This window comes from Macaca thibetana, chromosome 9, assembly GCF_024542745.1.
Source record: "Macaca thibetana thibetana isolate TM-01 chromosome 9, ASM2454274v1, whole genome shotgun sequence".
NCBI lineage: Eukaryota > Metazoa > Chordata > Mammalia > Primates > Cercopithecidae > Macaca > Macaca thibetana.
The window spans coordinates 112,791,640-112,809,517 of NC_065586.1; the positions used below are offsets into that span (position 1 = coordinate 112,791,640).

The 17,878-nt window shown below is 48.4% G+C and overlaps 1 protein-coding gene across 6 annotated transcripts in view; it reads right to left on the minus strand.

Annotated features, from left to right (window-relative positions):
* HSPA12A (heat shock protein family A (Hsp70) member 12A) overlaps positions 1 to 17,878 on the minus strand; it is a 182,865-nt gene that overhangs the window by 30,909 nt on the left and 134,078 nt on the right. For all 6 annotated transcript variants that reach the window (XM_050803961.1, XM_050803960.1, XM_050803957.1 and 3 more), the window contains 3 exons: positions 6,304 to 6,389; positions 4,593 to 4,720; positions 1,107 to 1,293 (listed from right to left, as the gene is read on the minus strand). In XM_050803961.1, the coding sequence (XP_050659918.1) occupies positions 1,107 to 1,293; positions 4,593 to 4,720; positions 6,304 to 6,389 (401 nt within the window). The remainder of the gene's footprint in view (positions 1 to 1,106; positions 1,294 to 4,592; positions 4,721 to 6,303; positions 6,390 to 17,878) is intronic.

The window sequence follows — 17,878 nt, forward strand, 5'->3', positions numbered from 1 at the left end:
CATTTCTAGCAGAACTCGGTCTGCACCACAGAAAGACAACCACGCCGATGAGCACAGAGCCTTGAAAGGCAGGGTGCTGGCTGCTGAATTTACCACTTATGTTTGCTTTGTCATCTGCAAGTGCTCGGCAGACAAATGAAAGCAATTTGAATAGGAGCTTGTACTTGACTAGAACTTAATCTGCACCAGGCACGGCTCTAAGAGCTTTACGTATTTTGATTCCTTTAATCCCTACAATATCCCCATCAGGAAGGCACTGCCATTGTCTCCATTAGACAGAGAAGATAAAACAAGGCAGGGAGAAGTTAAGTAACTTGGATTACATTTCTCAAAGGTACCAGTGGCCAGATTTAAACCCAGGCCATCTGGCCCTAGAGTCTATGATCTTAAACATTATCATCATCCTGCCTTTCTCAGCACTGAAAGTGAAGGAAACTTTATGGAATAAAATGCTTAACTCAAAAAAGTTCTGTCCTATCCCTATCCTTTTCTACGAAGCTTCGGGGTGGCAGGGGGTGCCTATTTGATGTAGGTGTCTTACGGAACACTGGCTTGCTGGGAGCGGAGGCCACCACTCTGGGAGTTGGACCTCCCATTATTGGGCACTTTGATGTCCTGAGCTCCCCTCCCCACATAGAGAACTGAATGTACCAGTTGCTCCTGGTTGTTACATCCAAACTGGTTAGTTAAGAGCTACTGCCCTGAGCTCCCCACGTGTCCCTAGCCCCCAAGTGGATCCTTCATGATATGCGGATCTTTCAATAATCTAGAAACTAAAGGGGGAGCTCCTGGCATGGCAGGAGGCCCCCAGCACCCCACTCCTCTGGTATAACCAGGGTCTACTCTGATAGGTCCATTTCTAAGACAAATGAGTTGTTAAATATTCAGAATGTCTCCCCGCCCACATGCACATTGGAAAGCATCGCATATTCCACAACAGCACAGTGTGCTCCAGGTTGTGTCTAAAATCAAGGTAAATGGACACTGATTTCTGCTTGGGAGAGACTGGAGGGCCCCCTGGGTTGCATCCCTTCCCCACCCCAAGGCTGGAGGAGCCTGGGCCCTCCATTGCGGGAGACCTGTGGCCAGGGCAGAGGCTCGCTCACCCCAGTGGTGTGCAGTTTCATCTTGAACTTCTCCAGGTACAGCCACTGCTTGGCCTCATTGGGATCCAGGTCGTGGTAAAAGTCCCTGGCGGCATACCCGAAGCTGTGGAACTTCCTCTCGGGAGTCAGCAAGATGGTGGTTGGCGTCTTCTGATTGGACACACCAGGATCACCTCCCTCCCATCGCCTGCCACCAACGGAAGCAGAAGTTATGGGGCCTTCTTTCAAAATCCCAGTTCAGGCAGCACAGATTTGAACACCTACTGTATGCATGAGTGTCAGTGATGTGGGTGCCCAGACGCACTCTGGTTCAGCTGGATGCGCAGCTACTAGAGACACAACTTCAGTTAAAAAGGAGATGAACTGGGCAAGTGCAAAGTTCTTGCTCAGTAACAAGCTCTGCCTTAATCTTTCACTCCGTGTTTACTGAGCATCTACTCTAAGCATCTACCTGTGTACCAGGTGCTGGCATGAAACTTTTATGTTTGTGTCTTCAAATAATTCACAATTTACTAGGCACTGTGTTTTCAATTTGCATATACTGCTAGCTTGAATCCTCTTTGAAACACGGTAGGTATAAACAAATGCATAATTACCTGCCTTATGAGATGCAAATAAGGGGCCCAAGTTGCCAGCTGGTGGGGCAGAGGCAAGAATCCAGGATTGGGGGGAGAACTGAGGAAGAGACAGACAACTGGATCTCAAAGGAGGGAAGGATGCTCCAGGCTGCTCAGAGGTGGGCCAGCCGGGGCATTCGTGGGGAACGTGAAGTGATTGCGTTGGTTGGAGAGAGTGTGTGGGTGGGAAGAGTGACTGTGAAAATGGGAAGCGTGAGAAACACGATTGGGAAAGCGGCTGGAATCAGGCTGAGGAGAACCCTGGGGACTTAGACATTTACTCTGTGAACAACGGGAAGCCACTAAAGCTCTTAGAGCAGGGGCATGACAGAATCAGAGGTGCTGTTCATAAGGGCAAACTGGGCTAAATGGAGGGGAAGGGAAACCAGGAGGCTCAGACCTATCCTGGAGCAGAGGTGAAAGAACCATAGAAACAGAGATCTCAGCACTCTGGGGAACTGAGGTGGGAGATCACATGAGCTATGATAGTATCACTGCACTCCAGCCTGGGCAACATAGCAAGACCCCATTTCTAAAAAGAAATGAGAGAGAGAGGTTGCAGTGAGAGCAAGGGAAGGGTGAAGGGGAAGACAGGAAACTCAATGCATTTGCTCACTTTTCGGGCCACTGCAGAGAGGCCAGGGCCACCAAGAGGCCAAGCTGTTCCCTGCCCAACCAGGTCCTGGCTCCTGGCCTGCCACTGGACACATGACCCCATGCACAGCCCGTGCACCCTCAGGTGGAGATGCAGTGCAGGAGGGAAAATGAGCCACTTTCCTCCCCCACTGGGGAGGTGGCCACGCTCCCAGCTGAGCCCGGACCTGCTCCCGACCCCACGTCATTAAGCATCAGTAGGACCATGTCAGTCCAGATGGAGCTCTGGCCTCCACTGAAATTTGCCACTCAAATGGGTCTGGAATCATCCCTGACCAATTTCCTTGTCAAGCTCCGTCAGGATGCTGCTCCTACCCGAGGAGCCAAAGTCCCCGAGGTGACCGCACTGAGAAACAGGGGTGGTCCCGATGCCAGGCAGCTGCTCCACACACTGCCCTTCACAAATGGAATTGTCATTAATATTAACAGTGGCATTGTCAGCAGAGAATGACCCCATGAGCTTTTTCCCTTCAAATTTGTATTCCTTCATTCCTACTTAGTACAAAAAAAAGTTAACTTTCTCACTTATAACATGTCGTATTAGCATGATTATGCTAATATGATTGAAATAAAATTCAGGGAGACCCAACCAACCTCCCTCCAAAATCTCTCCCATGACTAAGGTATCACCCCTAGAGGCCCTGAACTATGGTGGTGCTTCGTTAAGTACCACTCCCCAAGCAAGTTCAAAGTTATTTCCATTCCTTCTTTTCTGTTTTCACTGCATGACTATTCTGTGGAAATAACATTTCTTAGAACAACTACACATAGAAGCTGATAAAAACTGATTCTAGCCTTTAATGGCGTATTCTTCTCCACTGGGATTTTTCATCTTGGGGGTCAGTGGCGGCAGCACAGACCCTCACAGCATCTATCTGGCTAAATGGAGATTCCTGGTGACAACTGAACATCAAGGGCAATGCTGTCATCAGAGTTGGCTATAGAACCAGCTTTTCATCATTTCCTGATGACATGACACCCAAGAGTCTCTGTACCCTCTTAGGACAACAGCTTCAGCCTGAGCCACATCTGGTTTTCAAGAGGAAGGATGAGACTTAAACCAAGATTGGGGTGGGAGTCACTTTTATTATGAGTTGTGCTTTCCACACCCCTTTATAAAAATTCCTAAAATACAAACAGCTGGGTGTGGTGGTATGCACCTGTAGTCCCAGCCACTTGGGAGGCCAAGGCAGGAGGATCGCTTGAGCCCAGCAGTTTGAGGCTGCAGAGAGCCATGATCACACCACGGCGTTCCAGCCTGGGCAAAAGAGCAAGAACCTGTCTCTTAAAAAAAAATAGTAACAACAACAACAAAACTAAAAAATCTTAATCTAGGAGCAATACTAAATTCCACAATTACTCAGTTGAAGGAACTGCAAGCCAATTACAATGTATCTTCAGAGTCATCCCTTGGAATTGAAAAATTGGGGTGATAAATCCTGGGCTTCCAAAGATTTGAGGGGTTGCGCCCTGCAAGAAGATTTGAGGGGTTGCACCCTGCAAGAAGGTCATGGGTCAAGCCTGGGATCCCTGGGGGCCTGCAGGGTGCTGGATGTGTGGGGAAGGGAAGGGGGCATCCCGGCACAGAGTGCATCCCAGGAGACCCAGGGCAACTTTGCCTATGGGGCCACTTGGCTGATATTCGCCTCATGCTGCTTTCTCTCCAGCAGGTGCTTTCTGCCTCTGGCTACCAACACCCCAACACTTCTCTTCACTTGAAACGACCAGCACCTTACCTGTTTTCATTTTACTACACGTTAAGCACTTAATAGACAATCTCATTTCATTTGCCCACACACCTTGTAAGGGAGGTATTGTCAGGATCCCCATTTCACAGATGAGGAAACTGGGGTTTACCAGGTTCAGCAATTGCCTAAAGTCACACAGTAAGTGGCCAAGCTGGCACCTGGATCCCTCCATCACAGACACCACAGGTCTGCACCTTTCACCCAGGTCACAAGCTGAATTCACCCGGGCCAGGCTTCAAACATATTGCCCAGGCACCTCCCCAGACCAACTAAATCAGAATCAAACCAGGAGCCTAGAGCCCAGAGATCAGAAATGGCTTGTCCCAAGCGGCATGGTGAGCTTGAGCCGAGCTGGAACAGAATCCAGGGCCCTCTTCCTAAGTGCCAATCACTGGCTCATCGCCTGGAGTCTCCACAGGTGCAGTGGTTGGCACCAGCCACGTGGCCCTCCCACCCACAGCACTCACCTCATCACATGGATGCATTCCGGCTCCTTGGTGAAGCTGTAGGCATAGCCACTGGATGTGGTCCCAAAGTCGATGGCCACCACCACAAGAAATGCCTGCTGTTCTGAGACGTTGGAGTCAGTGTCGTTCTGCAGATATACAGTGAGGCATGGGGGGTGTGGAGGGGTGGGCCTGGCTTTCAGGAAGACACCCCTGGGGAGTTTCACCTTGCCTAGCTGTGAACCCCCTGCAGACAGAAGGACATTCGATATTCCAGCTCAAGTCTACCACCTGGAGAGCCCTGGGGAGAGCCAGCCCACCCTGGGCCCCCGCCTGAGTGGCTCGGGGAGAAGTGGGGGCACCCCTGAGACGGGGGCCAGGCTGACTGGACAAAGCCTGCAGCTCGCCCACTCCTCTCTATCGACCGTGCGTGCACACAGCTGATTACAGAAATTCTATCAACAGGGCTGCTTGCCCCGTAGTTCCTGAGCAGATACAATCTTCTTCCAAGCCCCGCTGCCTTCCGCAAGACCCTGTGCAGACCTCTGGCCACTGCCAGGAGCATTTCGCTAGCTGTGCCCTCCGTACACCCAGATGACTGCTCTATCTGTGCTGGCATTTCATGCATGTGAGCAGGGCTGGGCATCCCAGGACCATGCCCGATCCCACCAGGCCAGCCACATGCCCTACTGTGGCTGCCAGGGCCCAGGGCCTCGCCTTATCTAAGTCATCTTGGTCAGGCCATTTCAGGTTTCCAAGCTTTTCTCTTTTTTTTAAGCAGTTTACACTTTTTTTTTTTTTTTAACTCCCACAGAACTCCAAATTATACCACCAACAAATGTTGGAGGGGAGGGGTAAGGATGCCACCCGCCTGGGCTCTCCTCACACTGCTCCCCTCCCCCACAGCCCTGAAGCTCTTACAAGACAACTTCAGGGTGCAAAGTTTGAAAACCACAGAACCTGGCCCTAGGGAACCAATCCTCCCAGTTGGCCCAGGGCTGAAGGAGTTCCCAGGGTGCAGGACTTGCAGTGTAAAGGCCAGACAGTTCCAGGCAACCAGGACAGGCTGGCACCCCTACCTAGCGGTGACTCCGCAGTTCTCGGGTCTTCTTTGTGCACCTGCACAGCTCACGCAAAGCTGCCCTGTCTTCCGGGCACTCACTCGGGTTGGCTGCCTGTGCATCTATGTGCACACCTCTCTTAACAGCTGTCCCCTAACATCCATCTTTCCTCATACAGGGCAGGGTGGGAGCAACGGCCCCCCTCAATGCATATGAAGCCCTGCTCAGGGCTTCTCTACCGGGCAAGCTGTTGCAGAAGCGAATATACTGCCAGGGGCTTTTGGACACTGCAGACAACCGCAGTCAACAGAGCCCATATATTTCACCGATTCACTCGCCAGAGTCAGCGGCTTCCTTTCAAGAGGACGCCTCACAGGCTCTGACCCTGAATCTTTAAAGGGCTGCTCCCATCTCACCTACTTCTGTGACCCACCTGGGCCCCTGCTCCAGAAGCACTAGCCACAGCACAGAAAGCCTTCCCAGGCCCGGAGTCAGGGAAGGGGCTTGGCAGGGCTCCTGTGGCCAGGACCAGGTCAATTTAACCTCTAACCAGTGAATGTGAGAGGCTGTCCAGCAGCCTGAACTGTGAGATCAGACCCAGAATGCAAAGGAAGTCAGTATGCACATGCACGCGCGCGCACACACACACACACACACACACAATTTCTTACCACAATATGGGAGGGGGACAGAGGCGTTATTCCTGTGTCCCCAAGACTCCGGGCTGGAGATGAATATGCAGATGTGGGAGCCGTTTCTGAAAGGAAAAACAAAATCACCTCCTTATAAGTGGCATGGGCTGACCCAGGGGGAAGAAATGAGGGCTGCATAGCCTTACTCCTCCAGGCACTGCGGCCTCTGCAAAGCCAGCTCACGAAATGGGCAAGGCCCAGTCCCAGCCAGAAAGGCAGGATCATCCGTCGCAGCACCCCCTTGCATTTGGTATTTAGAACTTGACCAAATGAGATGTTCCTTTCCTCCCAGTCGCCACCAGGCCTCTCACTCTGTGCCACTCAACCCAGCTTAGTTGGAGATGCTGGTCAGTGCCTGAAAGCCCCAGCTCCTGGCTGTGTTGTCTATGGGGCCAGAGGCTAGGCTCCATGATGGACTCGCAGGACCTGTAGCCACCTGAAATTATGTCAAATTTTTGTGTGCATTTTCTTGGAAGAGTATCTACAGCCCTCGGGTTCCCAAAGGGGTGAGGGGTACCTCCCCCACAAGGAAGACCAACCCCTAACCTAGGAATGTTGGATGTGATGAAGCTTCAGAAAGAGCGTCCTTGCCTAGCAGATGTGCCAGCTCCTCCCTCCCGCTGCCAGGGCATGTGAATTCATCTCTCTTCAGTGATACTGAAGGTTTGGGACCTTTTTCAATCATAAAAACCACAGCAAAAAGGCAGACAGATAAGCATTTCTAGCCCCTGCAGATGGGACGCAACAGCCATGAGGTCAAACAGGCAAAGGGCCAGCAGCTATGCAGCAGGAACACCATTTTGTCTGTTCCCCTGCACTCGCCATCATTCAGGCCTAGCATTTTTCTGAAGTCTTCCCAGAGGCCAGTGGCTCTGCCCCAGGAATGGGCCCCCCCGGGAGAAAACACACTCTCCCTGGCCAGCATTGGAACGCGCTGCTGTGCCCTCCCTGCCTGCTGCCTAGGGCTGGCAGTGCACAGAGAAGCTGAGTGAGGATTGTGTGCTCCCACTGCAGAGACGAAGGCCGGGCACTGGGCACCCGCAGCGACCCAGCACCACCCTCGGTGCTCTGCACATCCTGCTCCATTTAGTACATACGTCCTGAAACCTGCTAGGAAGAAATGGGTAATTTTCCAAGGCAATACTTGTGGTCAAGGAAACCAGAAGTTTTGAGGTGCCTGAGAAGAGCCTGTCTGCTTCTAGGGGAGCAGGTGGAATGGTTCCATCTGCCTCTTCTGCTAAATCACTTTGGGTTAATCCCAGGCTCTTGCTGATTTCTTTTTCTACTTGATGAGAACTCAGGCAGCATCATTACAGTGGGTACCAGACAGGCTGTAGGAATGAAATGAATCATGCAAGAGGGAATGTGAAGCCTCAAATCTGCACAGCCACCTCCCACTCTCTGCAACCTCACAGCCTCTCTCCTCCTGATGAGGCTCAATTCCTATCTTGGGGAGAGAGAGGCACAGTCCAGTAATTACAGAGGCAAAATCCAACTTGCTGGGTAAAGGACTTGAATAGACATTTCTCCAAAGAAAATACACAAAAGATACATCAACAAGTATATGAAAAGATGTTCAACATCATTAGTCTATAGAGAAATGCAAATCAAAACCAGTGAGATATGGCTTCACACTGACTAAGATGGCTATAGTTTTTTAAGAAAGGAAAATAACAAGTGTGTCAAGGATGTGAAGAAATTGGAATCCTTGTGCATTGCTATTGGGAATGTAAAACGGGACAACTGCTGTGGGAAAGAGTCTGGCAGTTCCTCAAAAAGTCAAGTACAGAATTACCATATGACCAGCAATTCCATTCCTAGGTATCTACCCAAAAAACTGAAAACAGGGACTCAAGGAGATACTTTTATGCAAATGTTCATGCAGTATTATTCACAATAACAGAAAGGTGGAAACACTTCAAGTGTCCAACAACAGATAAAGGGACAGGCTGGGTGCAGTAGCTCACGCCTCCCAGCACTTTGGGAGGGCAAGGTGGGCAGATCACTTGAGGTCAGGAGCTCAAGACCAGCCTGGCCAACATGGTGAAACTCCATCTCTATTTAAAAATACAAAAATTAGCCAGGCATGGTGGCATGTGCCTGTAGTCCCAGCTACTTGGAAGGCTGAGACAGAAGAATCACTTGAACCCAGAAGGCAGAGGTTGCAGTGAGTTGAGACTGTGCCACTGTACTCCAGCCTGGTGACACAGCAAGACTCCATCTCAAAAAAAAAAAAAAAAAAAAAAGATGAAGGGATAAACAAAATGTGGTATATCCATACAATGGAATAGTATTTCATTGTAAAAAGGAAGGACATTCTTATACATGCTACAACATGCGTGAACCTAGAAAATATGCTAAGTAAAACACATGGATGCAAAAGGACAAATATTGTATCATTCCACTTATAGGAAATCTCCAGAATAGGTAAATCCATAGAGACAGAAAGTAGATTAGAGGTGACCAGGGGGTGGGAGGGAGGGAGAAATGGAGAGTTCTTGCTTAATGAGTACAGAATTTCTCTTTGGGGTAATAAAAAGTTTTGGAAATAGTGGTGATGGTTGCACAACATTGTGAATATAATTCATGCCACTGAATGGTACACTTAAAATGGCTTAAATGGCAAATTTTATATTATACATACTTTTTTAAAAAACTTTATTGAAAAGTTTAAATCAACTTGCTCATCTGGGAAGGGAAGCTATTTCTGATTTCTATTAGCATCCACGACTAACAGAATTGCTATTAGCCGTGGGTGCTAATTGCTCTTGAAAAGAGAATGGAGAAGTCAGCTCCGTTTCTAGACCAGCCCGCTGAACTCCACCATCTTTGCTAATCTCCTAGCACAAGGGAACCCCTTCCATGAATGCAGGGGGATCTCTGCCTCCCCACTAGGGGTTCCAGCCAGATGGTCCTTCCACCTGTTGGTGAGAGGTCCTTCCTGCCCACAGCCCTTGGGCAGCCTGCAGAGAAATGCCATCAGCACCAGGAGCCACCCTCTCCACCTGCTACCTGGAAGGCCTGCGGCCGTGTGTCCACATTTGCACAGACGGTCCTGAAAGAAACCAAATGTCTAATTGCCCAGAAAATCTGGTGTTGGCAATTAGCAAACAAGCTATTATCTGCAGACAAACCATCCACCCTGCTGCTGCTTGGTTCTAATTATCCCATCACTCAGCCCTTCTCAGAGCCCTGGTCTTCTCACTGATTTGCAAAACAGCCAAGGTTGGGCCACACATGGAACACATTGGGTCCCCAGGGGACTCTAGGATACTTTGAGGCCAAAAGGCAAAGATTTTTTGGTTCTCCTGTACCTCCCCCCAACCCCCACGGCAACTGGGCCAGTATTAAACAAATCATTTGACTTGCTGATCACCCAGCCAGGCCTAGAGGCAGCTGAACTTCATGAACCTTTTCCATCAGAAGTTAAAATTCAGCTACACTGTGCAATGACTGAAAACTGATCTGCACAGAAGGTACGGAGGAGTAACCCACATCTGTATATCTGTGTCTTCCAAATCAAAGATAATTCACCAGCGAATGTCCATCAGCACAGCCCAGAAATACACACAGCCAGTAGAGACACGCTGCTATTTCTCTACTTCACTACTTAGGATGTCAAAGTGGTGCTCAAAACTTCTCAGGGGAAAAACAATGGAAAAGCCTGTCTTACCCCCTGAGGAGAATGGGGAGTTTAATTCTGATGTGTCCCAACAAGGCTTGAGATCTTTCATTCAGTAGGTAAATGATTAGAAATAAAATACAAAGGGTCAACAGAATATTATCTATTAATCTATGCATATCAGACAGATGAAAGCTAATGGACAACAGGAGAGAACTGATGTATGTAATGCCCTATACATACCAAGGGTAGGCTGTGTGTCCTGGCTATCAGTTATGCAGAGGCCATTATCCACAGTAAGGAATCCCAAATGCCATTAAGTGTGGCCCTGCCTCCGCTGCTTCTATAAAGCTGATACAACAACATCTCCCTTGGGACCACTCTCACCCAGGGAATAGTCCAGTTCGGTCCCCACGGGTTGACTCGGACACACTAGGAACAGAAGAGATAGGCTAAGTCAACACCTCGACACAAACAGAGTTTCTTAGAGTCGAGGCTTAGAAGAAAGAAAGGAAGCTGAAGAAAAGAAAATCTGAAGAAAAGAAAATCCAGACCCTTCTGTGGAGGTAGAGAAGGAAGACTGCTAAAAGACAGGTTAAAGAAAAACGCTCTATCAAGAAATGTGATCAAGGGCAGAGCTAAAGGAGCTAGGAGTTTTAAGAAATACCTACTGCACTGTTCCAAGTAGATTAAATAAAGGCCTACTCAAAGCATCTTCCACTTCGAGCACTAAGTTACTCTGAAATCCCATAATACAGAAAGATTCGATGTTTTCACATCAATGAATCAGAGAAACACTGACTTTTTTTTTTTTTTTTTTGACGGAGTCTCGCTGTGTTGCCCAGGCTGGAGTGCAGGAAGGCGACCTCAGCTCACTGCAAGCTCCACCTCCCAGGTTCCACTATTCCCCTGCCTCAGCCTCCTGAGCAGCTGGGACTACAGGCACCTGCCAACACAGCCGGCTAATTTTATTTATTTATTTATTTATTTATTTGTTTATTTATTTGTTTATTTATTTAATTTTTAGTAGAGATGGGGTTTCACCATGTTAGCCAGGATGGTCTCGATCTCCTGACCTTGTGATCCGCCCACCTTGGCCTCCCAAAGTGCTGGGATTACAGGCGTGAGCCACCATGCCTGGCTATCACTGACCCTTTCAGGAGTGCAAACTACCAGCCACAAAACCATAGTTAAGCGAAGGGGGAAGAGATCTTTCTGGGGAACAGGCCTTTCTGGAAAACAAACAGAAGAGCTTTCTGGGGAACAAACAAAAATTAATTATCATGTCTCCTTTGCTATTAGTTATGTATTAGATAATTTAACATCACTTCAGTCTTGTAGAGCTAGTGTGCAGACGATCTTTTTTAACTTTAGTGAACATAAAACTAAGGTGATGAGGGTGGTTATAGATTCACTCATAAACCTGGAACATGCCACCCCAACACATTAAACGATTTTTGCCAAAAAGAGGGATATAAAAAGAAATGAAAATATTTTTGCAGCAATGTAGAGGAAAAATAAACAAAAGTATCAAATCCTGGCCAACAACTCTCCTGCCCCAGGATTTCTTACAACCCTAAACCAGGCAATTGAGGAGGAACTAGTTTAGCTTGTTAGGTTAATCCTCATCGCAGGTCTTAATGGCATAAGGATTAAAATGCAGGCTTCATCTGGGTTCCCGCTGTAAAATGCAACACATATAAAATTCAGACACATTTTTATGTGCTCCCAGCTCTAATGGCTTTAATCAAAGCAGATGTTCTTAAAATAAAAAATAGTCTTGATAAGAGAACCTCAAAGAGAGCCATAATTCATGAACGTGCTTGCTGTTCTCCTCTGCCAAAGACATTAGTCAGCAAATGGCCGTGAGCAGAATCGTAGACTCTCTGAGATACATAAGATCAATTCTGCTCCATAAATACAACATGTTTAAAGACGAAGACAGAACCATAGGGCTGACTTTATTCTACAAGGTTCCAGGCTCCGAGGAAATGTGACAGGTGGTCTCAACAATAGTGACATGCTAGTTTCTCCAAACGGTCCTCCTTGTTAGCTTTCGGATTTATGTATCTATCAAATAAATGCCCAATTTCAAAAGGAGTTTTAAGGTGTGGTACTTATGATTTTTAAAAATACAACATATATATATGTATTTTTTCATTTCTTTTTCCCTGCTGGCTGTCAGATGACAGGCCTTTGCCGACGATTGCCTCAAATCAGGCTATTTGAGAAAGAGCTCTCTCTCATTCTCTCCTTATAAGCCTGCCTGCAGTGTCATCTTTGAACACTGACCAGCTCAAGGTCATATGTAGGTTACTGGCAAATATCTTTTCAGAAGGAAAATAAAAAATCTTTTATTACCCTATAACAGGCTTCATGGCTAGCTGAACTAATGCATTATTACCGTAAACTGAACTTCCATTTCAGTAAATAATTTATGGGCTGTTTTTAATCACCATGGTGGATGTCCGGAGTAAATGGAAATTTTATTGGCATGAACCAGGAGACCCTCTCACTACAAAGAACTCTGAGTGTAAAATAACTACTTTGCAAATGCTAAATAATAATTATGGAAATGAGCATTTACCATGGCAGAGACCATAGCATCAAGCCCAGGCCAAGTTGGGGGCGGCACCAGGCCCATCCTGACACGGGGTAGCATCTTCTTGTTACCCCTCCTACCTCCCTGAATAGTCCAAGAGATGAGATGCCCCAGGGAGAGCGAGCTGGGGCAGCTGAGTTTCCCAAGACAGGAAAAGCCCCGACTCTCTGCAATCCCAGACTGTCAGTGGGGTGGATCACAGTCTCTCTCCTAACTGCAGGTTCCTGCACTGGTTCCTGGGCCTCCAATTGTGTCTCTACACATCCAGGCAACTGCTGGGAGAGGTGAAGACACACTTGCTTGACCAACAGTTTTACTGCTAATTTTCATGAACTATACTTCGCAACCTCGCAGCCCTGCCCTCCAGCATCCAGCATTTGGAGAGGCTCTACCAGATCACCCTACACATGGCACTAAGATGTTTCTGTCCTCCGGGCTTCTCTCCCATGGACTCTGCTTGTTGGGGCAGGGCCAAGTCTTACTTCATCTCTAATTCCTTAGCTCCTGACATGTCACAGGCACTCAGTGTTGGATGGATGGATGGATTGACGGATGGATGGATGGATGGATGGATGGACGGACGGGTGGGTGAGTGGATGGATTTTTTATGTGTGCCCAAAAGTGGACTCAGTGACTATCCACAGACTACGAGGGCCAGTGAGTTCTTTCCCAACTGAGGCATCAATTCTCTTGAGTTGGGATATTAGTAACACACATGCCATGCTGAGTGACCTCCAACAATGTGGGATCAGCTCTCAAACCACCCAGGTCTGCCTCTCTCCTCAGATACCCCTTTTGCCAGTAAAACCACCACCGCTCCCAAATGGGAGAGTCCCTAGACTTCCTCCCTTCTCGTTCTACCCCCAAGCCCTGTCGTTCCTTCTAATTAGCATCTCTTGCATTCACTCTCTCCTCTGCTGAGTCACCACCAGAGCCTTGGTCCAGATCCTCCTGAACTTTCAGTCTCCCTGTCCTGGGCCTGCCCCCTCCCCCAGCCACACTCACCCTGCAGTCAAAGCCATCTGGTCAAAATCGAGGTCTGCTCACCTAACTCAACCTTATCAGGGTCTTCCCCCGATGCACTCCCCTCATGGGATAAAGTCCAGCACACTACTGACCCCAGGCTCTTCGAAGTCCACCCCACCTCCCTCTGCAGTCTCTTCTCTCTCTACTGCCCCACATCCCTGGCCATACCAAACCTATCCACAGGCCTTGGAATATCTGTGCTTGATTCAGCCTCTGGACACTGCACATGCTGTTCCCCTGCCTAGCGTGCATCCTGCTTCTACAGCAGGCAAATTCTGCATCACCCTTCAAGGACCTCTACTTCTACAAGTCAGCCCCCTCTTTTGAGAGAGAAGAGCCTTCTCAGCTCCCCTGGTGCAGATGAGAGAGGAACTTGTACATTAGTTCCTGGTGATCAACTGGAAAACCCAGATCGGGAAAACTCGACTAGGAGACAGGTTTCTCCTAGAGACAATCACAAGGAAAATATACAGAAAAGGAGGGCAAAACTATGGACCAGAGGGTCTCAGCTCTGCTGTGCATCAGAACCCCCCGAGGGCTTGTTAAAACACAGATTAATGGTCTCACCCCCAGAGTTTCTCATTCAGTAGGTGTGAGGCTGGCTGACAATTTGCATTGATAATGAGTTCCCAGGCTATCCTGACTGCCCCAGAGACCAACCGCTACAGCTTAGAAGAGACTTAAAACACACACCAACTCCAGTAAATGCAATGGATGGACCTTTAGTGGATCCTAACTCAAACAGTCAAAAAATGTTACATTTCTGAGCCAATTAGAAATGTAAACACTGATCAGACATTGGTAATGCTAAGGAATTATTATTAATAGTATAGTTACATAATTTTTAAAAGAGTCCTTGTCCTCTAGGGATACATTCTCAAATGTACAGATGGAACAATAGCATTTCTGGGATTTGTAGCAGAATAACAGGAGAGGGAAGGGGCAGGGATTAAACAAGGTTGGCCATAAGTTGATAATGACTAACACTGGTGACAGATTCATGAGGCTTCAATATAATATTTGCTCTGCTTTTGTATGTTTAAAACTTTCCATAATAAAATAATTGTGATTTGAATGTGCCAGTTACATGGAAGCTCCAGGAGGGCAGGTCCATGCTTTTCTTCTGCTGTCCATCAGAGCACCTGGCCCATACACGGTAGGTGCTCCACACATATTTGGCAGAGGAATGGACAAACCAATAAGGATATGAGTTCATTGAAACCTACACATGTGGACTCTGAAAGTTTGGGAAGGTTTTGGACCTGGGTCTCAGGGTGGGTGAAGGGCTCCCATCCAGTTGGCTTCTCTGGGGCTGAGGCTGGTCGGCCCAGTAGACTAAACAGCCCTTAGAGGAATCAGAATTTCAGCAGGCACCCACTGGCCCCCTTGCAGATGACAAAACAGATGTCCAACCGCCAGCTGAGCGGCTCCCACTCTGGGATGGGCTCCAGCCAGGTCTCAGGTACAGGGCCCTCTGGTCATCAGCCGACAGCTCCTAGACTTTGTAGCTGCTCTATGAACCCAGGGCCTCAGAGGAGTCAGGGGGGCATCCTCCATGCCCTGCTGGGCCCCTCCATGTCTGAGAAGCAGTAGGGCCTGCCCCTGCAGAGAGGCAGGATCACTTAAAGGACCCTGACATGTCCATTTGCTTTGTCCTTCAGACTTGCTGAGATCCCAATGCCATAAGGGAGGGGCAAGATGTAACAGCCTTGGCATCTTCCCATGGTTCTCACCCCAGACAGGAATGGCGAGCTGAAATGCTGATGTCAGATGCCACCCTGTGACCCTCTGTACTATAAGCACAAGCTCTGAGTCCTCCCGAAAGGCGGGTGTGTGTGTGTGTGTGTGTGCGTGCATGCTCCTGTTGGGGACAAGGGCACTGGGTTTTCTGCTCAGGCCCCAGGTTGGCTTTAGCATTGGGATGAGTGGAGGGGGCAGGCCAGGCAGTCATACGTGGGCTGCAGGCCAAGGGGCATGTCTCCTAGAACCAGGACGGCTTTGGAACAGGAGCAAAGCCAGAGTTGGCTCTTCGGCTGCTGCTCTTTGAGGAACAGAAGGAAAACAAAATAGCTCCTGAGAGGATGAAGAAAGTGGAGGTGTGGAGGTGTGGATGTTCGTGAGCCTGGGGACACCGCCTCGCCTCCCTCTGTGCCCCCTCTCCCTCCATGAATGTGAGAACTGGTATTCTCAGGGAACCCGTCACTCTTCAGCAATGAACACAGGAGCCAGTGAAACTCTGAAATAAACACCACCCCCCACCCACCATTTTCCAAATTCCTTCATGGGGTCAGATATTCATGCATTTTTTGTTTACTTTTAGGCTCTTCTGAAGTTTATTCAAACTCAAATTATTAATTCAAAACCACTAGAAATATACAAACCCAGCACTCTATCACGAAACCTATCACAGTTGGCACTCACTGAATGTGTATTTCATGCATGCGAAGAGCCTTACAGGTGTATCTCATGGGATCCTGCCCTGTAAGGAAGGTTGCTGTGAATTACTGTCATTATTCCCATTCTATAGATGACAAAATGAAGCCTAGAAGGGTAAGAAAGAAGCCTACATCCTTAGTCAGGATGCCACCCACGTGGACTCAGAGCTCTCTGACTCCAAGCCTGCACACCTGCACGTGCCCAGTGCCACCAAGGCATCATCTCTAACTACGAGACAGGTGTGAATGTAAATCCCCATTTCACAGATGAGCAAATAGCTGGAGGAAGTCAGGAGTCACCATCATAGGGCAGCTCCTGGCTGTCTCCGTCTGCAGGCTCACGAGACTGTGTGGTGTATTCTTTGGTCTGCAGAGCTCTGTTTCAAAAACCGTAATTCTCCCTCAAATCCAAAGATCCAGGTAGAAGAGGCACATGTTGGTAAGAGAGGCGTTAGAGGTACTAGCTCAAAGTCAGGAAAGCCTGAGCTCAAATTCCACCATGACCACGTCCTAGTTGCATGCCACTGGGTGAGCTATCTGTATCTGTAAAACCTGGCTCATGGCAAGCACCCAATACATTATGGATGTTATTTTGTTTATTATTATCGTCACCATTATCATTATAAAATCGTTCCAACTGCTGCTGAAAAAACGACTATGTGCTTACACGAGACAAGCAGAGCCTCCACCTTTGCAAAATGTCAGCAAATACATTTCCTTTACATTTTGCTTCTCTGGGCTTGTTAATCAAAGCTAAAAATTCCCACCAGACAGGAACTTGGCAAAGGGAACCTTCAGGAAAACTCAGTGATAGGAAACATGAGGGCCGGTGCTGCCAGGAGTAAAGGAGACCCCCGGCCCCAATTTCCCACCCAAACTGTCTGCTCACCCCAGGGAACTTTCAGAATAACCTAGAAGAACTTGAGAGGCCATATGACCACAGCTTGAGCCTTCCTGTATTCTACAGGGAAGCCCAGTCTCCATTCCAAAACTCATTGGGTCAATGCAAGGACTCTCTGCAGCTTCAAGGACAAGATTCCACCTGCCCTGGTCTCCGGAAGCCCTGGGTTTAGACTTCCCCAATTTTATCAGGAACAGTCTCGTGACAGTTCAGTCTTCAGAGGCCATGGCACAGCTAGTGCTGCCTGAACTGAGGCTAAAGAAAGGGCCGAGGCCATTCCAGGCCAATTGGTTTCCCCCTGAGCAGAATCTTTCACCTCCCAAACACTCGCCACCTGTCCCTGGGGAAGGGAGAGGGAAGAGGAGGTAAGGGTCAGGAAGGTGAGGGTTCACGCTTCTTCAGCTAAACCCTCTCATGAGAGGGAGATACACCATCTTCAGGCAGGAAGGAGAACCCTTAGCCACCATGCCCTCCAAACCTGGGTAACTCGGGCACAAACCTTCCACTCTGTGCCAGTGCCCAGGAGGGCAGAGGCTTGAGCACATTAAAAACCCCTCTGCAGCATTCCTTAATGGAAGAGACATCCCAAAACAGTTGTGCAGTTTGCGCACTGCACAAAGGCGCCAACCTTGAGGGACATCTCTCCCAAGCAAGGCTGCACCTACCCAGAGGTAAGCATGCTATTTTCTTACCACAAAGGCATCTTTTCAAGCCATGAAGGGCTGCACTGCCTAGAGCGGGCCCCTTTTTTTTGAATTTTTGCATCTAAAGCAGATTTTTTCTAATTCACCCAAAAAGTAGCCATGGCACTTAATGGTGAAAAAAGGGAAGAAAATGCTAGGTAAGGTACTAAGTTTCCCACAAGTAAAGCTCAAGCGGAGGCCAAGCAACCACTTAACTGAGCTCTAGAAGAGGAACAGAAGGTCAGAAAAACTCAGGGGTGTGGGGTGAGAACTAGAATTTATGAA